The sequence below is a fragment of the Astyanax mexicanus genome, chromosome 24 (assembly GCF_023375975.1).
Source record: "Astyanax mexicanus isolate ESR-SI-001 chromosome 24, AstMex3_surface, whole genome shotgun sequence".
Classification (NCBI taxonomy): domain Eukaryota; kingdom Metazoa; phylum Chordata; class Actinopteri; order Characiformes; family Acestrorhamphidae; genus Astyanax; species Astyanax mexicanus.
Genome location: NC_064431.1, coordinates 29,738,056 through 29,762,394, shown reverse-complemented (window position 1 = coordinate 29,762,394; position 24,339 = coordinate 29,738,056). Strand labels below are relative to the sequence as shown.

Here is a 24,339-nt window from a genome sequence, read left to right as displayed (position 1 = left end):
GCGTCGTTTTTATATGTATGGATTTATATATTGTTCATAATTTCTATTATCATAAAGTACAGTATAAAGTTAAGGTATATAAATATAGATATATAAGTATACACATATATATAAATGGGCATCATGTGACAAACAGTGATGTGTTTGTTTGCTGTTCATCCAGAAATACAGCATATCAGTTCTATGTAGAGATTAGAAGATAAACCGACCAGCTCAGATCTCCTCCAGAAACAAGACCGAACTGATCTATTGATCTATAGTACAGTAATAGTGAAAAAAAAGAAATTAGATAAAATAAAAAGCACAGTAAGCTTAAAGGGGGAGGGTCAACACTGCCATGTTAATGAGCACAGACTGATCATACAGACTGACCCTGAGGCAGGTCATTAGCTATGAACTGTCCAGCAGGTTGTGCTGTCGAATTGTTTCTGAAAATCTGCTTAAAGTAGAAAGAAACAGAAAACCAAATAAAAAAGAAATAATACATATAAATCGTACAGGGTCTCCTCCTTCAGCAGAGAAGCAGCAGTGAGACAGCACAGGCCTGATAACGCTGACTGACGTACAGTAGAATCTCTTCCAGACGAGTTCAGAGATGTGACGTAACGTATGTGATATATTTCATTCCGCTCAGTAGTGATTATTTGTGTCTCGGTCGCACGGTCGTGCCTGTCAGACAGAACTGCCGCCTCCTCCAGTTCAGCTCAAAAAAATCTAAAGGCTAAAGTCAAGTGAAAAGTAAAAAAAAAAGTACTTATTTTTCACTATTTTTCTTCTAATCTATTCAAATTCTGTAAATGAGGATAATAAAGAATTGTCTGAGACTAAATGTATTAAATTAAATTCAACTAAATTTAAACTTGTTCCTCTACAACTGACCTCAAATTCAGCTTTTAATCATTTATCTTTACCATAATATAACTAATATTTAGTTATTCAGTGTATTATGTTAACAAGTTACCATATAAAAAATGAGAGACACTATCAGGAAAAGTGAAAAGCACTTATTTACAATGTTCTAATCCAGATTCTTTTTTTATTTGAATTATTAAATAATAATACTTATACCAGTCTAAAACTGACCAAGAAAAGATCAATTCAGCTGAATTCTGCTAATTTAAGGCTAAAATGAAACACATTCATCAAAAACTGACCTCAAATTCAGCTTAATCAGCAAAAAAAAAGAACATAAAAAACTAAAACAAAGCTAATTGCAGTTTGTCAGTGTATCAAACGCTGATTGAAGCCAGATTTAAAGATGAAGTAAAAAAAAATTCCACATGAATGCCACTTTCAGAAAAGTGAAAAGCACTTATTTATTATGTTCCTATTTAGATTCTTTAAATTAGAGTATTTTAAAGAATGATACCAGTCTAAAACTGACCAAGAAAAGATTAATTCAGCTGAATTCTGCTATAATTAAGATCACATTCAGCTAAAATTAAACCTATTTATCAAAAACTGACCTCAAATTCAACTTAATCAGCAAAAAATAAAGAATATAAAGAGGTAAAATTGAGCTAATTGCAGTTTGTAAGTGTATCAAAAGCTGATTAAGGGTGGATTTAAAGAATACATCTGTTCAGATAAATTGAAAAATAAAAAACAAATTCCACATGAATGTCACTTACAGAAAAATGAAAAGCACTTATTTACAATGTTCTAATACTGATTTTTTAGAGTGTTAAAGAATAAAACCAGTCTAAAATTGACAAAAAAAAAAAATGAATTAGGTTACAATCACATTCAGCTAAAATGAAACCTATTTATCAAAAAAAATGACCTCAAATTCAGCTTAATCAGCAAAAAAATTAAGAATATATAAAAGTTTAAAATAGAGCTAATTTCAGTTTGTCAGTGTATCAAAAGCTGATTGAGACCAGATTTGAAAACATCTGTTTAAATAAAGTAAAAAAAAAAATCTACACAAATGCCAGTTACAGAAAAATAAAAAGCACTTATTTATTATGCTCTCATTTAGATTCTTTAAATTAAATTATTATAAAGAATTATACCAGTCTAAAACTGACTTTTTACAATCAGTTTAAACATGCTGACATTAAGTTCAAATTCAGCAATATGTATAATCACTCTACTTCCTTGTTTTCGGAATAAAATTATAAATCATATTTTTTTTATGTTCCAACACATAAAACATTCTAAAAAAAACAAAAAAGGCCTTTTTCTTATGTCTCAATCCTTTTAATATCTATAATCACTTAAAGCTGAACCAGAGGATATTCTAGGAGTTTGTTTCATTGTGAAATTTGAATGGCGCACAAAAACTGATCACTCACAAATATGCAGAATATTTTTTTAATTCCACAATGCAGCAAAACCCAGTTTCTCAGATGAATTAATCGCAGAATCGAGGCCAGTTCCTGACTGAGCACGAGCGTGATGGTGATGACTGCCGCAGTTTAGCTTTAGCACTTTCAGCTGTAAAGCACAATATAGAGCCATTAAAACACTTACCTACTCTAGAGACCAAGTGTAATAAACTCATGAATTAATATATTTTATAGACAGAGTTATATGGCCTTCGTACTACTAATTGTATAATGTTTCAAAGGAGTGTGTGAATGTGTGTGTGAGAGTGTGTGTGTGTCTATTGTGTGTATCTGAGTGCATATACAAACTCCTCAGTAAATAATGAACTGATTGATATGGATGTTGAACATTGTAAAGGAATGTGTTAACCTCAGTAACAGTTACCTTTTTTCTATGCTATGTAGGCCCGTTATACAACCAGTGGAAAGTATTGCGAGTGTGTGTGTGCGTATGTGTGTGTGTGTGTGTGTGTGTGTGTGTGGCATCCATCCCCTCCATCATGTGGAAAGTGTAGTGTAGCTGTGAGTATCATGCAGTATCTTTAAGAAGACGTAAACCTGAGATATACAGTATGTGTGTTTTTGACTTGTGGTACTTTTTCACTAGTTCTGTGAAGTGTTCCGTGGACAGGTCGATCAACCATATGTGTGTGTGTGTAACTGTATGTATGTGTGTGTGTGTGTGTGTGATATCCCAATGCTTCAGCTCAGTGGTTTAAATGACCCTGCTGCTGTCGGAGGCTGAAAGACAGTAACATCATGCACAAGTCCCAGTCAGAACCTGCGGAGGTTCAGAGTCTTGTACACTACTGTTCAAAAGCAGAATAAAAAATTAATTTGAACCTTTGACCTCCCCATAGCAGTGCTGATACATATACACTGCTAAATCTGATTGAATCCCGATATAACTCCTATATATATATATATATATATATATATATATATATATATATATATACATATGTACCTATATACGTATATATATATATATATATATATATATATATATATATATATATATATATATATATATATATATATACTGGGAAGGAGGAGGGGCTGAACCACTGTCAGTATAAACAGTACAATATATACTATATGACCTATATGGTTCTTGGGGAAGGAGCTTAATCACTGCCTGTATATATGATATATATGATCTGTACAGTCATTAGGGGAGAAGCTAAACACTGATTATATATATATATTTAAGATTACATATATATTTGAGTAAAATGAACATTGTTGTTTTATTCTACAAACTGCAGACAACATTTCTCCCAAATTCCAAATAAAAATATTGTCACTTAGAGCATTTATTAGCAGAAAATGAGAAATGTCTGAAATAAGAAAAAAGATTCAGAGCTTTCAGACCTCAAATAATGCAAAGAAAACAAGTTCATATTGATAAAGTTTTAAGAGTTCAGAAATCAATATTTGGTGGAATAACCCTGGTTTTAATCACAGTTAACAAGCATTGTGCTCTCTTATTTTTTCCATTATTTAAAATATCATATATACAGACACTGTATATACAATACAATACAATATATACTATATGACCTATATGCTTTTTGGGGAAGAAGCAAAATCACTGTCTGTATATATAGTATATATGATCTATACAGTCATTATGGGAGGAGCTGGACTACTGTTTAATATATACTATATGATATATATATATGTTCTTAGGGGGAGGAGCTAAACCAATGACTGTATGTATGATATTATATATAATCTATACAGTCATTGGGGGAGGAGCTAAACCAATGGCTGTATATATGATATTATATATGATCTATTCAGTCATTGGAGGTGGATTTTAAACATTTGAACAGTAGTGTATTGTATTTTTTGCTGCTGTTGTCGAGCCTCTTTTTTGCAGAACCAAAACAAAAAAGCCTTGAAACACTGGTTTCCTGGTTGAGACTTTAGGGTTCTCGTAGATTTTACACAGCATTCTCATTTTGCGTTGTCATTATGTTTATGTTGTGTTTGCCTGTATCAGTAGTGGAACTGTATTACGTAGTGTGTTTTACCTCAAAAGCACAAAATCTCCCACCTCTCAGATTATTACTGCACAATTTACTGCATGTGTGTGTGTGTGTGTGTGTGTGTGTGTGTGAGAGAGAGAGTGTGTGTGTATTATGTGCCAGTTATCAGAGAATTGCCAGTATTTTTCTCGCTCTGCAGACATGTGAGTGGGGGATTGGGCTAAGGCCTGCTCTGTTTCTGTGAATCTGATGAATATTAAAGGTGTGTAAAGACTGAGTGCTGTTAATGATGATGGCAGAACTGTTTGTATTGTGTGTGTGTGTGTGTGTGTAGACAGGAGCTGTTGATCAAATGCATCTATTTTTCCACATTTTTATGTTTTTCTTCCTCGTAACCATAAACAGATTATAATGAGAGTCATATTTACTGATTTATATCATACATTCTAACTGTAGTGCTGAAAGCACAGTGGGGATTTCAGTAAGAGAGTAAAGCACATTCTAGATTGATTACAGCTTTTTATTCCCAGTTCTGAAACACTGTTCACACACAGAAGCACAAACCGGTTCCAGAAAACAAGGATAGAGAATAGAGACTGAGTTATCTGTGATTATTTTGTCCAGATTTGTGCACATTATTGAAAATCTTACAGATACAGATGAAATGGAGCATAACCACTGGAAAAATAATATGCAAATTAATGACAGAAAGCTTCATCCATATCCACAGTTAACATTGAGCGTAAATGAGCCTTAATTCTGAAGTTCAGCAACACATATTTGCTGAGAATTTGCTGTTTAGTTGCATTTATTTCCTTTTAACCTGTTCCAAAATTGGTTGAATAGGCTAAGAATACGAAATAAGAAACAGACTTGTAAGCAAGGTTATTATTTTTAAATAAATAATAATAAAAATCATAAAAATAACTTTCGATAGAAGTGATTGTAAAATATTTGTATTGCTCCATTTATTGTGACATTTAAAAATGGATATGATAATAAAAATTATGTTTTTGCATGATTCTGAACAGCATAATAAAACATATTTTTATTATTATCTCCATTTTTTGTTCTTATCAAGGCCACAGTAAATGGAATGTATTGAGTTTTGAACAGCATAATAAAACATAAAAATTTTTGTCCTTAACCTGGTTTGTTGCATAAATTATAGTGTAGTGTAAGTAATCTTAGAAATCCAATAATCTATCAATTATTTTGATTTTGCTTATATATTTTTTACAAATCAGGATTGGGATAATAAATCATGTAATAAAGCTTTTAGGAAGCCTATAACAAATGTATTTATTTGAGTAATTTGTTTTTTCATTTTATGACATAATGTAAATCTTACAGTTATTCTTCTTATTGTTATAAAATTTCATAATGAATGGACCAATAGAAATGCTCCAAAATTACTCCAATAAAACCATTTACATTGACTTTCTCTGACAGTTAAGAAGGTTTGTGGATGACATTATTACAGAGATATTACAGCATATTAATGTCAGTTCATTCAGAGGGTAGAGTTTAATCTACCAATATCTAAATTGATTAATCGATTAATCATGACACCTCTTTTTTTATCCAGTGTTCGTTGAGTACACGCATTGAGTTCCACCCAGTTAATTTAGCACAAGTGCTTCACTTTAAATAAATGTGTGCTGTTAGTGAACACGTGGTGAACAGGTTTGTGTGATCTGGGGACTGAAACCTGTAGCTAGTGATTAAATCCACACAGTACCACAAACCAACAGCAGGGGGATGTGCTTAAACCAGCCTGTGCTCTGATGTGCAGTGTGTATGATGCGTTTGTGTACCTATGTGTGTGTATTACTCCCTCTTGAATATGTGTGTGTGTGTGTGTGTGTGTGTGTATGAGCTCATGACTGACATGGTGTTGGCGTTTATACAGGCTGTAAATACGTGTAAACCCTTTATACCCCGCGTACACGTCTAGTTTGTACATTGTAAATAGACCCAAGAGGTTTAGTCTCATGATTAAAACAAACAAAAAACACACAGTGTAATAATTTTTAAAAAAGTGCTTTTTGGGGGAGAATAAAGCCAGTTAAATGTATTTTATTTTTCTTTATTCTCCATATATTGAGTACATGGCTGGCGGTTACTGTACTGTAAACAATGTTGCAATAAACAGCAAAAAAATGAGAAATGTTTGCCTTGTTTTTGTTTATATAAATACTGTAAATTAATTCTGATTTTTAGAGCAATTACAGACTCACCGTGTTTCCAATAAAGTGGCCACTGAGTGGAAGTATAAGGTAGATAGGTGTTTCTAATAAAGTGGCCAGTGAGTAGAAGCACAAGGTAGTAGTAGGTGTTTCTTATAAAGTGGCCAGTGAGTGGAGGTACAAGGTAGTTAGGTGTTTCTAATAAAGTGGCCACTGAGTGGAAGTGCATGGTAGGTAGTATTTCTAATAAAGTGGCCAGTGAGTAGAAGCACAAGGTAGGAGTAGGTGTGTCTTATAAAGTGGCCACTGAGTGGAAGCACCAGGTAGTAGTAGGTGTTTCTAATAAAGTGGCCACTGAGTTAAAGCACAAAGTAGGTAGGTGTTTCTAATAAATTGGCCAGTGAGTGGAAGTGCAAGGTTTGGAAGTGAAAGTACAAGGTAGTTAATAGGTGTTTCTAATAAAGTGGCCACTGAGTAGAAGTACAAGGTATTTAAGTAGGTAGGTGTTTCTGATAAAGTGGCCAGTAAGTGGAAGCACAAGGTAGGTAGGTGTTTCTAATAAAGTGGCAAGTGAATGGAAGCACAACATGGGTAAATGTTTTTAATGAAGTGGCCACTGAGTGGAAGCTCAATGTAGGTAGGTGTTTCTAATAAAGTGCCCCATGAGAGTAGATGCAAATGGTTAAGAGTTTCCGATAAAGCGGCTGAAATTGACCTGCTATGTGCATAAATGGACGAAAGAGGGCAGCAGAGAAAAGCCAATGTTTTTCAACCTGCTATAAATCTGACTGCCACCAACCTCAATTCATTAATTAAGGAAGATTTTATTTATAATAATAAAAAAGTATTATCAAAATAAGCAATTCACTTAATAATGGACGTGCAAGGCGTTTAAAATTATTTTAATATTCGGGATATGGGACCTTCATGTATATAACTATTTTTCAGAAAAAACAAAAAAATTATACGCTTGTATTGTTCATTGTGTTGTGTTATTGCAATAAAGAAAGACATTATAATCGTGTAGTTTTAACCGCGTTGTACTTAATCATGTGGTTTCTAGTGTAATCCTACCAAATAAAAAAAAATGTTGACCAACAATTAAAAAACGTGGGATAATCGCATTACTATATACATTAAATCAGTTGACTGAGAATAAAAACTAAACAAAATCATTCCTTAAAATATGTCTAGCTTCATAGAAATGTATAGCATTTGTATACAGTATAAATCGTCTTTATGTCTTAAGTAAGCACTTTGGTTGTTATTATTATTATTATTATTATTATTAATATTAAAATATATTTGTTTTGGCTGTGTTGTTCTTAATCATACGGTTTGCAGATGCAAATTTAAAGTCTAAAGTAAATTAATTATAATTATAAGTTCTTTTTTTACATATGTAATTAATTTAAGCGAAAAATAAAACACGAGAAAAGAGAAATATTTACGAAAAAATAGACAAAACAGACTACATTTCCCATGATCACCCGCGGCTCAGCGTTTGCTGGTGGGCGGGGCGGAGCGCGCGCGTCCCGCTCTGTGGCTGTGAGGAACTCCTCAGCTATTCGGGTGTGGCGCTTCAGCGACCAGAGAGCAGAAATCAGAGCGGGGCCGCGGCGGGGTAGCGGAGCGCTGGTCGGAGGCTGTCGGGCGGCACTGATTAACGGCGTGGAGAAGAGAGCGGGGCTGAGAAATCCGCACACGGCGGCGTTTTTCTCCCGTTTTTCTGCTGTGTTTAGAGCGCGAGCGAGATCCAGGGCTGAGGGCTCGAGCTGCTGCTGCTGTTGCTGCGCGCGGGCGGACCGTTCAGAGTCTGTTTGAAAACTTTACGTTAGTTTTTGGTGTTTTTTGGTGGATTTCGGCGAATTTGCTGTAAAGACTCGCGATTTTCACTGTCTAAGTAATGTTAAACTACTTAACTTCTTCAGTTTTGGATCCGTAAAGCCGCTGTTTTTACCTTTTTCTTAATATTTTTCGCATTTGAGTTTTCTAAGTTTGGCTGTTCGTTGATTAACGTCAAAAGTTAGCTTAGCTAAGCTAACTAACGTTAATCTGCAGCGGCTGGATTTCACCTGTAGCTAATTACAGCTAGCTAACCAGAGTTTCCCTACTTTTAAAACTACTTTTTTGACTCAGAAAAGGGGAAGTTGGCAGGTTAAAAGCGGCCAGGGGCCCCAAACACACACAAACAAGCAGTTAAAGAGGATAAAATCCTCATTTTTTTCTCTAAAGTACCGTTTTTAACCTCCGGCGCCCTGAAGCGAGCACTCATGGGGTGTACCGTCAGTCAGGAGGACAAAGCGGCGGCCGAAAGGTCCAGGCATATCGATAAAAGCCTGCGAGAGGACGGAGAGAAGGCTGCGAAAGAAGTGAAACTCCTGCTGTTGGGTAAGTGTCTGCAGATCACCCCCTTTAAACTGTCTCTCTCTCTCTTTCTGTGCGTCTCTCTCTCTGTCCGTCTCTCTCTCAGTTCTCTCTCTCATGGCTGAAAGTAATGATTATTTTGGTAGTCGACTAATCTGAGGATTATTATTTTGGTTAGTCGATTAGTCAACGATTATTTCTATTATGTCGTCTATCTCTGAAACAAATAGAAACAGCATTTAAATGTCTAGATGTTGTTTAAACGTGGAAAGTACTGATATTAATTTAAAGTAATTATATTTATTAAAGTAATTAAATAGTAATTAAATATGTAATCTGTTGTGTTTGCACAGTTTTGGATACAATCTAAATTGAGTGTAATCTGTGTGAGTGAGCCATTTACCCATCTCCCATTGCTGTTCTGTCCCCAGCACTTTGTGTAGTGCAGTTCTGTTACAAATTAACATCAACAATCATGTCGACAATTATTATGGCCAATTAAAAGCCAAGAAATCAGTGTCTCAGAAAATTAGAATATTATATAAGACCAATTGGTCATTTTGGCAGTGTGGGAAGTGTGCCAAGACCTGCAGGAAAATGAAATCCTAATCCTTATCTCCTTAAAAGTTATCAGCAGAGGAAGTATTAAGCGCTGTTAGATTTTGTGGGGAAACACTGGACTGACCATTATTGACATTCATGATCAGTAAATTTTGAATTTCATTTGGAAATCAAGGGAGCAGAGTCTGGAGGAGGAGTGGAGAGACACACAGTCCAAGCTGCTTGAGGTCTAGTGTGAAATTTCCACAATCAGTGATGGTTTGGAGAGACATGTCTTCTGCTGGTGTTGGTCCACTGTGTGTTATATCAAGTCCAAAGTCTCCAAATGTTTCCTGGAAAATCTTACAGCACTTCAAGCTTCCCTCTGCTGACAACTTTTATGGAGATGCAGATTTCATTTTCCAGCAGGGCTTGGCACACTGCCCACTGTGCCAAACATACCAGTTGGTCTTATATAATATTCTAATTTTCTGAGACACTGTACATATCAATATCAGAATTGTATCATGTCCACTAAAAAAAAAAAAAAAAAAATTGTGATATAAAATTTTGCCATATCGTCCAGCCCTCACTCAGTGTATGCAATATTGCAGTAATCTGAATGATATTGGACATACATCTGATTGATGTTTTATGTATCAAGCTGCAAAAATTACTAGTGTGTTTAAATTGTTTTGCTATAAAAAATAGTGCATCTCCTGCAATGTCTGTTGCACATGCATGCTCTTCAGTGCCAAAGTTTGGAATCTTAGTGTTTTACTAGATCTTTAATGTACATGTAAATGTTTAACACTATAGTAGATATAATCTCATTTTAAGTGAGGAACGGCAGCTTTATCAGGTTATTATGTTAGCTACATCACTTAATATTAGCTGTGTGGTGCTATTGCAAATTCCTGAGACCCTGATTACACCTGTTACTTTATTAGACTATTATCTGGATTGTATTCTAATAACATTTTAGCCCTATGCTTTCACATTTGCTCATCGTATTTTTACTAAATGTGGCTTGCCCATATCTAGATACAGTCCTGATACACTCGAAACTAATGAAGTGAACAAGTTTATTCAGGGCCTGAGATTATTATTTTTTTTCTGAACCATCACTTTGAACAGGATGACAGATCCACTTTGCTCTGGTTTGGCACACATTTGGCTCTTATTTCAGCCTAGTAGTTGTTCACAAGCTCTTACACACACCCCCTCTCATTGTTATCTTCAATCTCAGCAGAGCTGTATTTGGCTAGATTGTTGGAAAGTAGGCAAAAGTTGCCAGGGGAGCTTAGAGTTAGGATAAATAATGGGAAACTTGGATCAAAACATAGTTTTGGTGCCATAGACTGTTATATAAACAAAGGAAAATGGCTGAAATACTTTTTTTATTACAAGTTGACATCTTCTTTTATGAGTGCTTTGTATGACAAGTTGCAACATTCTCTCTGTCTCGCTCTCATATATTGTCTCTTTAAAAGAGAACGAGTGGCATGACAGAAATAGGGATTTTTCCATTGACTCAGTCGATTGCAACACGTCTGCCCTTGTGTCATCTGTGGGGAATATTTTGACAGGCTTTGCTGGCACCCGCCTGCCGCGTCCCCTGAGCAGAGCTGCAGTAGGGTCACACTGCAGGCGCACTTTGCTCCCCTCTGCCTCCCTGTTTTGACAGAAATGGAGAATTCTGTGTGTTTGCGCAGGAAAGGACTGTTTTCAGCAGGCCCGTGGCCCAGTCTGCAGGCTTGGCTACGAGCCTGAGCCTGAAGAAAATGTGGAAAGTAAAATCCGGCAGGAGCCGCGTGTCGTAATGCTTCGCCTCTTTCGCTGAACTTGTGTGTGGTGTGATTGAGTGCTGGCAGGCAGCACCATTTGCTGAGTGCGAGTTTCTTTGCCATTTTTATTTCGTCTTCAGTGGATTAAGCCATCACTGTAATTGAACTCTGCTGTAAAATATTACGACGGCAGGCCTTGGAGCGAAATGCTGCAAAGCTGCTTCATCAGTAAGGTACAGATCTGGCTTTTTGGTTGAGCACTGAGGGTACGACTGGGCCTATAATAGAGTCGACCAGAAACCTGAAGTTTAGCATTGCAGTATGCACACACACACGCACCTGAAGAGATCTGAAAGCTTAGTATAAATGTCTGGCACATTTGTGAAACAAGTTTGACACAATACTTAAAAAGAAGCCAAATTTATCAAAATGTCATTTATTAACATTCTTGAAAACCACAAAACATGAAAAATAGAGCTGCAACAGTAACTTGGGTCACATCCGCATTAAAAACTTCATTAATTAATACCGTTTGGTTATCAGTTAACAGTAACAAGACTGTAATGTGTCAAGACTGTATCTGTACTGTTATGAGATATATGTTATGTCTGTCAATGCATGCTGCTTTCAAAGAGACATTCTAAATGACAAGCCTGGTTGAAGTATTACTTGGTGTGTTTATACTGGTCAAAAGTAAAATATGCTTTTTGAAATTATAATTTGATCTTTTATTTTGAGTATTTTGGTTTCTTTCCTTTCATAGAAATTGGAGCCACGTCTTTTGTGACTGAAAATAACTGTCTACTGGGGTGGTAATTTTAGATTTAGTAAAGGCATTGTTTATACATAGCCACAACCGTTCAAAGAACTGATGAAATTGTTCTACCACTCATAGTTTAAGATCAAATAACCCCTTTTCGTAACTATCTAGAACCTTTCTTTACTTGTAACATCAATGCCTTGCATAAGGCCATGCTCACTTGCTGCTCTGCTATAGATAAAAAAAAATAGGGTTTCTAAAACTAGAATTACAGCGGCATAAAAAGGAAACACATTAAATATACCGTATGTTTGATGTGTTCCATGCTTCTTGGTGGATGTGTCCTTTCACCAGACGTAAAACAGAAGCTGTTAATAATCTTGCATAACAATGTTTGTTCCCCAAACACAAGCAGCTCAGATTTCAGGTATGTTAGCTAAATCCCTGAGGGACATGTGTGTAAGTGATTTACTTGTGCAGAGAAACTCTCTTGAGGAGTTTCCCCGCCCCTGCAGTCCCAGCTTCTTGGGCTAATTGCTGCCATTTGGTACGTGTGGCGATCTTAATGAATGTCTTGTGTAATAACAGTGCAGATAAGCTTTCATCAGCTGCAAGGTTTGAGTCACTGTCTCAGGAGGATGTAGCGTGACGCACGGCTAGACGAGTTGGGTCATTTGTGGCTTTGCTGACCTGTGGAACCTACTGTTGGATAATCAGGGGCAATGAAATAAATGATTTGATAATTATAATTGTTGCTTTTTTAATAAACCTTTCATCAATACTTAATCTTTTCTGTATCAATAGAATTGGTATTCAAATTTAAATTAATGTTAGCAAGCTGCCCATTGTTTGTGTGTAAAATACCTCTGAAGATGAAGGTTATTAAGGGCAAAACTTGACACAGACTTTGGCCGATTGTCTCACAGTCTGACAGTTGCATATATTGCATATTGCCAGTAACACCCACACCAAGGTGCCTTCACGTTTGAGTCATGAGAGTTGCTGCTCATGTCTCGTAATGAATGTGTTAAAAGGTCTTAGGTGTTAAATTTGGTGTCTTGCAGCAGTGTTGAGAATGAGCCACCACCCGAATAATAATAGCTGCTCTGTGGTAATCCTGTGGTATTGACCAAAAGTGAAGAACAGTGCAAGAGATAATATAAAATATGCTGAGAAAGTGATACAGTTTCTATAGACTACAGTCTGTAATTACCGAACCTCTATAAAGATCTATAAAGTGCTCAGGGATGTAGCCTGTCAGTGTATATAAGTATTTTTGCCGCCCTTGATGTCTTTTTCACTGCATGGCCAAATGGTTACTACGGCTGTGTTATATCACTCCGTGCAGGTGCGGACCTGTTAGACTGGTTACAGTATCTTTTTCCATTTGCTGTGTTGCTAAATAAGGATCACAAAGTGCACAATGTGTCGTCCATGGCAGTCATTGGATGTGTCTGGTCCAGAGCATACTAACTAAATGCAAAATGGAGAACTGTGACTTTTTACGCCAGCTGGTCCATCTGACTAAGAAAACCATGCCCAGTCTGGTTTCCAAGCCTTCCGTGCTGAAGCTCGTCAGTGTGGAAAAGTCACTAGAACAGTTATTCTCTGTGCTCAGAACCGTGGCGTTGGTTTGTGGACTATAAAACCATAGGGTATTGTTGGGGCATTTTAACAGTTTAGTATGTAAGTTTACATACTACAACAATTCAGTTGTCCATCACTTTAAACTTTAACACTTACCACAGGATCCTAACTTCTTTTTAGGGCTGCAATTAAAGATTATTTTGGCAGTCGACTAATCTGCTAATCTGTTTTTTTTTTTATTATTCAGGGACTATTTCTCCCATGTCCTCCATCTCTAAAAACAATAGAAACAGCTGATATTTAGTGAGTAAATATGTAATTTGTTGTGTTTAGGCATGTTTGGAGACTAAATAAACTAAATAGATCTCCCATTGCGCTTCTGTCCCCAGCACTTTGTGTAATGTACTGCCACAAATTAACGATTAGTCGACAAATTTAAATAATCGTCGTTGTCGATTATATTGACTAATCGTTGCAGCCCTACTTCTATTACACATGTATTTTTGGTCGGCAAGGGTTCTAGACTGTAAAAAAAAAAAACACCATTTATTACAAATGCTAGAAATGTGAATGGTAGAGTCTTAAGTAGACAAACACTGGAGTATCTCTTTAAATTAAAGCACCTGCCATTTCTAGTGTGCGTGTGTTTTGAGTTAGCAGATTTAGCACATGGAAAAGCTTCAAAGCAAAGGTCTCTGGTTATCTTCAGTGTGCTACAGGCGAGACGTGGCAGATTGAGATCCAGTTGGAAAACACTGGAGTACTCCTTTAAACTGGTCACATTTTGCCTGGACAGTGGAAACCTGGCACTGATCTCAGACACGTGGGAACGCTCCCCCTGTTAAGACTGAGTTTTTAGCTAGCCTGTGGATGGGACGTGTCTCTGTTCTCCTCTGCCCCACGGCAGGCGGACCCAGAGGAAGGCTGTGAGTGGAGCGGACGTGTGAGGAGCTTTAGTTGCTGTTTTTAGCTCTTAGCTAGTGCTGGGAGATGGTGGAATTCTCTTTTTTCCTCTCTCCACTTTGGAGCTGAAGTGCATAATATGCTAATAAAATTGATATGTCAGTGTTTTCCTAATATTTCCTAATATTTATGCTATTAACAATCTTAATTGGCTTCTGAAGCAATGATGATTGTTCTTATAAACCTGTTATGGCTTTTTTTTTTACTAGGATCTCCTCTCTTTTAGTCTTCTTCTCCCCTTAAAAAAACATCTCTTATTTTAGTTTCTGTTAGGTCTGCTGTTATGGTTGTTTTCTATGCAGTTTTGTATAGAACCATGGCAACTCGCAGAGCCATTTGAAAGCGTTAGTAGTTGTTGTAATAATTGTTTTTTTTTTTTTTAGCTTGATATCTTGTGGCCTTGCGACAGTGTGTTCTATGATTTACAGAACTGTTTTACAACTTTTATACCTGAAAATACTTATTTTATTTCTTTTAGAATTCTAGATCTCCTCCTCAGTTTTCTAAACTTTGATCAGGCTTTAATCCAGTGTGGCGGTCTGAGCCCAGCTGAATTCCAGCACTGCCCGTTATTTTCCTCCTTCCTGTATTTTTCTAGTCTCTATTTCTCCCCCTCTCCTTTCTGACGGGGGGTGATGGAAATTTCCCCTCATGGTTTCTGCACTTCATTGAATTCTGAGCCGCAGCAGCTCCTTCCACAGACAAGCCTCAACATCTCTGAGTATTTTCTTACCTTCAGAAGAGCTGGTTTACCTGTCCTTTAGGGGTGGGAATCGATTACTATCTCACGATTCGATTCGATTCCGATTTTGGGGGCCACGATTCGATTCAAAATCGATTTTTGATTCAAAACGATTTGAATTATAAATATTTCTGCTTCTGGCTTATGAATCGTATTGAAAAAAACCCCTCCATAATATACACTGGTCCTGGAGCAAGTAATGTGTTACAAAAACAATAAAATGTGCAGGAATGTGGGTCCTCAGTGACAGAGGAATCACTGGGATATCACAATGACGTTAATGAACAATAAATACATAAATAAATAACACTGCTTTATTACCAGGCTACTAGCGGTGGTGTGTAGGTGACGCTGCTGGGCTGATGTGATGATAGCAGTGGAGCGCTAAAGTTCAGGAGCAGCTGCTGATTAACTAGTTAATTTAAGGTGGTTGTATTTCTTCAGAAAGGGGGCAGGAGGTGGAGAAATTAATTCATATTGTCCATTCCTTAATTCCTCTGTGATGAGGAGCTGAAATTAGCTCTGATTAGCTTATTGTTATTTTTCCGTTCCGCCTTAAATGCTGCAGCCCGCTGCCACCTGTAGCGTTATTTAAGGTGGAACTGGAAAGTTAGCTAGTTAGCTAGCTAACAGTTACTGAAACTAACTACTAGCGATCTTTTTTATGCTTGTTATGAAGCATTCTGCCATAAAACATTGAAACTACACGTTAATCTAAGGTAATATAGTGCTTGTTCTGCCATCTTACCGGTGATTCTCAAACACCTACGCTCTGTGTGTGTCTGGAAGATCTCCAAAGGGACAAGCGCTATCCCCAGGGTTGCCAGGTCCAACAAAAATACCCAGCCCAAAATCAGTCTAAAACCCGCCCCTCAGAATCGATTTTGGGACATTTTAAATCGATTCTGAATCGTAGTAAATGAGAATCAAGATTCTTATGTGAATCGATTTTTTGGCACACCTCTACTGTCCTTCGTCTCCAGAGGTGCACTATATGCTGCTATTTTTGTTGTGTTGTCGTTTTTGCAGTGCTGATGTTGCAGAAAGCTGAAATATTCTGCCTAAATGGACTGTTAGCTGTGAGAACCCTAACTGCACCAGAGAACGTTTTGTGGGTGTTCTGATGAATTAAGCTACACTTGTGATTCACATAATAAAATAAAAAAGGCCTAATGTTTAACCATGTTACACTAAATTGCTATTGCAGCTTTACTATGTTGCTGTGATGTGCAAGATGTCAAAAATATAATAATTTAAATACTTTAGTGAGAGATTGTCTGAATGATATCAAAAATGTGTTTTAAAATGATATCACTGTTATTAAAATTGCAATATACATCGATTTTTAAATATTATCCAGCCCTTGTAGTATTTTATTACAACAAGAAAAAAAATTGAAGTGGTTTAAGTGATCAAATTTGTATCTTCATTGGTTTAAAATGTGTCTGGATTTGCTTGGCCCTATCCGGATGTTATCCTAATCCTCAAGAAACATGAATTGACCAGGTGTAAAGTGTGTACAGTGCTGGTTTAGGAGCTTTGGACATGATAGAAATGCTCCCTATGCTAACAGTGTGTGTAAAATAGTGTTATTTGAATGAAAGCTTTACTGTAGCGATGCTTTGATGCATTGTCTTGTCACACCCTGACAGGTAATTACACAGATATATCTGAAAACATTTAGACTGGAGGAAATGAGCAGTTTCAGAAAAATGCATGACAAAAGTGTGTGTGTGTGTGTGTGTGTGTTTTTCTGGGTATATATTTGATAGGTGTGACAGGATGTTGAGAGGTGTGAGGAAATGAATGGCGTGTTTTTTGCATCTCTCACTCTTTGTCAGGATGATGAGAGAAGTAGGGCGAGAGTAACTCCTCAAACAGAAGCAATCACCATTTATTCCTATTTTCCCAAGCTACTGTTCTCACAGGGAATTCTGTTTGAGAACCTGGGTACTCACGGTGGGATGCTGGGCAGATCAGATTAGCACTGGCTAACACATTGCTACTTGTCTAAGGTTTTTTCTGAAATCAGTTGGTTCAACAACCAAATCTGTGTACTACTGTCAAGGCAAGGCTTTACACTAGGTCTTGGAACATTGCTGTGAGTAGGGTTTGTTTGTATTCAGCCTCAAAAGAAAAGCAATAGTGAATTGAATGGAGCTTAATCACTTCAGAGAATAATACAGTTCAACTGCTCACCAGCCTATCCTCTCTTTCCCATACTTAGTGTTTGACATGGTGAACCCCATTTTGCTTCCTTCTACTGGTTGGTCAGTGCTTTTTCTTTTCGACACTCATCGTCAAAATAGTATTTGTACCAAGAAGGAAACAACCGACAGGAACTAGATTGCGGTTCCTGCAGAAACTGCGAGTGTGATTGCAGTGCTGGCTGGTATCTAGGTGGTTGCTAGGTGGTTGCTAAGGTGTTGCTGTTGTATCCGTGGTGGATGCTATGGTGTTGCTAAGTGGTTGTTAGGTTGTTACTAAGCAATTGCTAGGTGGTTGCTAAGGTGTTGCTATGGTGGTTCTAGGTGGTTACTAGGTAATGTATATGAATAAATGAGATTAAAGGTGTTACCTACTGCAATCACACTAATAATAATGATAATAATAAGAAGAATAAGACTTAAGAAGAACGGTACTGTGATTGCCTCCTGCAATTACACTAATAAAACTTGGTTGGTTGTCTTTCCATACTGTCATGCAGTGACTCAGAATGGCAGCAGGTTGTCTTGAGTGGCGAGTCCTGGTGTTCTATTACAACAGGACAATGCTCTTCAACATATTGCTACTTGTATGAGGACCACTGCCAGCAGTAGATGTATGTAGCAATGGATTAATTGGTGGTTTCTGTTTAAAAATTGCTCTGACATAATCTAAGTTTGGACATTTAAGACATCATGTGAATTTGATCACAGGCTTTCGCAGCTTGTGTTAACCCGTAGTATTAACCTATACTATTATCCTCTAGTATTAACCCATAGATTTAGTGGCTTTTCCTTTTTAAGGTAGAATTGTGCTAAATAAAGCTTGTGTTTGTCTCACATTAGTACAGGTCAGCTAGCACTTAGCTTAAATCCCTGTCAAACAAATGGTTTCTTACTTCATTTGCTTTCATCTGTTGAGATGCTTTTTTTTATTATTGTTGATACTATTATTTATGGTCTTTTTAATCCGCTTGAGAGAGAGAGTGGATGAAGGAATGCGAAGATTATAGATTGGAGCATATAGAAAGTCATATAGTGTATTATGGAATATTATGGAAACGTCTGTGAACCCACTTTAAAGTCCTCGTCCTACAAAGTAAACAGTCCTGGGCCATTTATAGTAATGTTTCCAGGTTCTCTTGACTGTTACTTTATGATTATAGGGTGTGGCAGTGTGAGTGAGAGAGTGAAGGCTGTGTGTGGGCTCCAGCAGAGGCAGCATCTGTTCTAACGGTTTTTGCTTGCAGTCCTATCTTGAGGAATTCCGTTGCCTCTGGCAACTTTTTCTCCTTTTTCCAACACATCCTTTCACAGAGAGTGTTCTGCCAGAAGAGTGTTTCTTTATCTTTGTAACTCTGGTTGTGGTTATTTTCTACTCCTTCTAGCTCTAAAACTAGCACAGACATGCTTTATCTGCTTTTGGATTGCAACATGCAAAGTGTTAGTGTTCTGCCTTCCATTGATTTGATTTCTGTAGAGCCAAGCAGCAGTTCTAGGTAAAGGATTGTGGGAACGGCAGTGGGTAACTTCCCAGAAATAAGAAAAGATACTGATATACAACAGATTGTCAGGTGTTAGACTGTTCATATAAGATTCATGCTTTAATCTGTGTTAAGGAGATTGAGAAGGAGGGAGGTAGAACTCTGTCTGAACTGTAGATCATTTTTTTGTGTTTTTTTTTCTCTATGCATGAGCCAAGTGTTATTCAGTGTATTCTGTTAGTACCTACACTCACTCCCCAAAGCTGAGCTTATTACAGTACCCTTACTCCAGTCCTATCACAGTGTGGCTTTATTAGGATATGCTGATGGAAAGGGGAAGTAATGTAATGAATTGAAGAATTAAGTTACAAAATGAACAAATTACACAATTCTGCAAACCTGAAGCAGAATCGCACCAGAATCTTGAAGCAAACTCCTGACCACCGATTTCAGGAGGACCCGAGATTATTCATACATACCAAACCCATAAATCAAGCACTAATGGAAAAAAGCTAATGTCAAAATGCTCCTGGACAACACAGTAATATTAATGGAGATTGAATGGAAAAAATTTTTGTGTGCTGACTCGTTTGCAGAAGTTTTATAGGGCTTAAACTAGACAGTAGTAGCTAGGATCATGCCGCTAAAACGAATCTGCAGAAGCCTGTAAGCTTGTAAAGCTAATGGTCTTGTGTAGACGTTTTTTGAACAACAAAAATTTAAAGCATCCTGCTAATAGATAGAAAATATATCTACAGGAAATCAGGTTTTCAACAGAAACCAGTCTGTACTCACTGTTCAACAAGTTTTTCTACCAGTGAATAATGAACAAGGTCTTTGCGCCATGGTCTTCCCCTAAAGCAAGCTCCGTAAGGCTGCCACTCGTTATTCAGAGACATATTGGTATGATTTATGCAGTGGCTGAGCTGTGTGATAGGCTGGCCATAAAAGACTTTGAGTTATTTGTCAAAGCTGAACTTAAAGTTGAAGATGAAGGCATGAGCGATTTGGCAGGTCATGTGTGCTCACTGTTGTACGTGGTGGAGTACGATGATGAATGTTAATTATTAAGCATAAGCAATTAGGACGTGCAGGGTAAGGTTAATTAAGGAGAGTCACCGAAGGCGCTTTTAGTGGCCAGCTTTGCTTTCTGCGACATGGTCGTAGTTAATGAGTTCCATAGGCGTTGTGCAATGTACAGTTGTTGTACTGAAATTGAAAATGTGATACGTAAGTTTTGAAGCTTAATTTGCATAAATTATATGCAGTTACATTCATATGAAACTATTATTATTTAAATAATTTAATGTATTTAACCTTTTTTATTTTTACTCTTACTTTTTTTTTGTTTTGTGTTTTATTTTAAGAACATTTTTTTCCTTCAAGCATTATCATCTAAAATAAGTAAATTGCAGTGTAGCCAAAAGGCACTGTATATAAATGTTGGTTATTAAAATATAATATAATTATTATATAAATTGGCACCAATGAGACATATGTGGAGTTTTTGGCAGTGCATTTTTGTTTTTGTGTTTGGATTGGATCATAGTTTTTAAGACAAAGATTGGATTATTTTTAGATTAGCAAAAAAGCAGAAAATATTACAGACGCATTGTCATTGTGCCTAGCAAATAGCAATGCATATTGACTTAAATGACATATATTATAGAAGTGTATGGGCAGGAACTTCCATAATACTTGCTTTTACTCCAAGTTTATGCGTAAATGCATGGAAGCCTGAGCAGTGCTTGTGATACCATTTGTTTAATATTAATGTTTTTTACAATAATGTTCTCATTTACACAGTAAATGTCTTTGGAGATGCATATTAAATCTGTGCTATTTACACTGGAATCTGGGTTGCACATCTAAGCTATGATATGTGATTACATTTCTAATACTGTTAGCTTAGTTGTTTTACAGTCAGTTTATCTACATGTCCACCCCCTAAAATAATACCACATTATCTCCAGGAATACGCTGCCTTTGAGGATTGTAATGCCACCTGGCTGGAACACTGATTATATTGATGTAAATCCATAAAATAAATACTGTGATTATGGCTCACATCACATCAAATGTGGAGGGTTTTGATTTCATTTCTATAAGTCTCTATAATCTCTGGACCCCAGCCTGAAGCCCCTTGGGAATTATATCCATAAAGATTAACCGTGTACTGTAATATATTTAAGTGATGATGTGAATGTATTGTTTGTATAAGAGAGGGATTGCTTTAGGTTGTTGTCCAGAGCTCATTCGTATAGATGGTCGGGACATGCATCAAAAGAAGTAATAATCAATGTTCAAATCACTTTTGTTGTCATGTCATGTTAACACAGCTGTAAAGGGAAATGAGTAGTCTCTCTTTTTTTTTTAGGAGTAATTCAAAACATGTATACATACAATAACATGTAGAATGTGTGTGCAACAGTATAGTCACTATTTGTCACATTGTTTTTTACACTTTGGCAGTTGACATTGTTAAACACTTCATACACATCATATTTATATAATTCATAAGAATTAGTGGGATGAACAGCTTAAAAACATTTGATTTCGACCACTTTACCTGATGTGTGAATATAGCCAAGGCTTGACATAGTGATTGGGGTACATGTGAGTAGAATAAAAAAAAATGTTTTTCATATTGTGAAACATTTTATGGTGATATGCAACCACTTTTTGAGCTTTCTATGAATATCTGTGCTGAAAGAATTCTGGCCAACTGTACTTTTCTAAGGTAGAGCGTGAATTTGCAGTAAATTGTAAAAAATCACTGCACTAAGTATGGGCTAGTACTAGGACTGTACAATATTGGTGGAATCACTGATATTGCAGTATTAAAATCTATTCTGATTCTCTTGATGAGAACACCCTCTGTGTATCTTATACAGTATATATAATTTGCATCTGGTCAATATGTCTTAAGCATGGCATGTTTGCTTTTAAATGCTTTAGTTTAAAACATGACATTGCACATCAGGTTTCCCTCGAAAAACAGATTTTGATCTCAAGGGACTTCCTGGTTAAATAAATATTAAAACTATCCTGTGAAGTATTGAGAATTTGCAATTTTCGCAATAAATATACTCTATTGTGTAGCCCAGTCTCATATTTAAAATAGAAGTTTTATAACGTGCCACAACCTAGAGTGAAGTGATGCATAAAGATATACATTAAACTGTGCCATGTTGTGTTGTAAATAAAAATTGCCACATGGTCTGTTTTTTTAGAATCATGTGGTTAGTTGTTCTGTTGCAGCTGATGCCTTCCTATTACTCAGAAAAGTAAAACGTGAGGTGATCGATCACAGTACCGATAACCTCTTGCTGTGTGTGTATAGCTGCGGTAGAGATTGCCTTTAGGGACTCTCTGAAGGACTCAGAAGGGTTTATTTTGGTGAGACTTGTAGTACACAAGCTGAAGATTAGTATTGATCCAAACCTGACTCTGTGTGTGTGCTCTGTGAGAGACGTTGGCATGGCCTAGATGTTTTTCTTTGTTGTTGTTCAACTTTTTTAAGTTCTTCACAGTTGGGAACCAAATCGACCTTCTAATTTCTTAGAAGTCCTGTTTTTTCTCCTACCTTCTTGAGTTAAATGTGTGGGATTTTGTCAGTGTGTGCATGTGTGCGTAGTAGTAATGAAATTAAATTACACACTGCTCCATCCACTAAGATTCAGGGTGACCTCTCTTAACACCCACCCACGTGCGCACATGATGTATTCCAACACCGGCTGGCCGAGACGCGCAGTCAACACTCTTGAACCTCTTACACATTTATTATATGTTAAAGAGTGGGCTCACCTTGTCTGAGTGTGAAATGTAATTGCAGTGGGTCGGAGTTGGGGACCAAGGGCTGCATTCATCACCTTCAGTTTGAACGGTCCCTGGTTTCACACACTATAGAGAGCATCCCTTTCCGGCCGTCTCAAGGGGAAGAGGAAGCGTATTTGAATAGACCTTGGGTGTCTGTGTGGAAAAGTGCTTTACAAGTGCATGCATTCATTCGTCGTCTTCCTCAATGTCTTTCTGCCCTGAGAGCAGACAGTTATGTATTGTGTTCTGACCACCAGTCTGGCCCAACGGTTGGTTGATAGTGTGACCTGCCTTTTTATTAATGCGATTGATTGATTGGTGATTGGGTTGTTGATTTGATTTAAGTGATTGGGAGGGTAAAAGAAAATTATATATTACAATACATTACATTAGGCAGAAGCTTTTGTCCAAAGTGACTTACAATAGGGAAGTACAAAAGTAATAGAAGTTAAAGGTAAAAACATCTTTAGACAGGGCTTAAAGGAGGTCAAAGGGAAATAATGGGATAGAGGAGTGAAGGAGGGGAAGAAGGAAATGAGGTTAGAAGTAGTTAGTTAGTTAGAGGTGTTAAGAGAGTAAGTGCTCTTTGAAGAGCTCAGTTTTTAGGAGTTTATTAAAGATAGTGAGGGATGCTCCTGATCTGGTAGTGGAAGGTAGTTTGTGCCACCATTGGGGAATTCTGTATGAGAATTGTATTAGCATCACTATTAAGTTTTGCAATACTGTATCATTTTCAATATCACTATTGATTTATAATTATTAGTTTGCACTGTAAAGACTGGTATCATAAAAAGTAAAACCTTTTCATTTACTCATTTTATAAATTGTTTTTTTATACTATGACACAGTTTCAAAAATGTCATTTAAACAAGCACAAAATACCGCCTTGCTGCAGTATTGCTGCGATATATTGAATAGTAACCCCTTTATTGCAAAATACGTAGCCCTAACCAATTGACTATATTTCTTTGCTTTTATTTTTTGATTCCTTTAGCCTTCCAACTGTTGTTGAAGTTAGATGTAGTTAGCTATTTTGTGTTGCTGTACTAATAACTACTCACTGTACAGGCTGAAAGATGCGCTTTTGACAGGGGTATCCAGTTGCTGGTGTTAAAGTCTTTACTCTGCTTCCTCCTCAAGACACTCTTATTTTGCACATTCTACAAAATTGAGTTCGAGAAAAACTGCAAAAACTACAACTATAAAAGTACAATAGTTGCTGTCCTCACAGTCGTAATCATCAGCAAGGGCCTCGTGAAAGCAGCAATACGCGATTATGCTCATTATGCGCTGTCCAGAAGTTCATGATCCCCTTACGTCACAGTACAGGTCAGAAGTCAGCTCGTCCAATCGCGTGCATGTTCTTTGTTTACCCTCTGGGGTCATCTTATTCCTACACACACCTCCCCAGATTACTCCATTTGCCAATATAAGCTCCTCCCGCTCGCTCTGCAGAACCCCTTATCGGACGCTTCCTATAGAGCTCTGGGTGGAATGAGAGGTTAATGTCCTCCTGTGTTTCCCCCAGGGTGGACATCCTTTTCCTGTGCTTCTGTGTTACACACACACATCT

The 24,339-nt window shown here is 36.9% G+C and overlaps 1 protein-coding gene across 1 annotated transcript in view; it reads left to right on the top strand.

The window, feature by feature from the left end:
• The first annotated feature begins 8,065 nt into the window (after nt 1–8,065).
• The window catches only part of gnai2a (guanine nucleotide binding protein (G protein), alpha inhibiting activity polypeptide 2a), an 80,453-nt gene continuing 64,179 nt past the window's right edge, over nt 8,066–24,339 (top strand). The window contains exon 1 of the mRNA XM_007254555.4: nt 8,066–8,904. Within this exon, the coding sequence (XP_007254617.2) occupies nt 8,787–8,904 (118 nt within the window). The 5' untranslated portion in view covers nt 8,066–8,786. The remainder of the gene's footprint in view (nt 8,905–24,339) is intronic.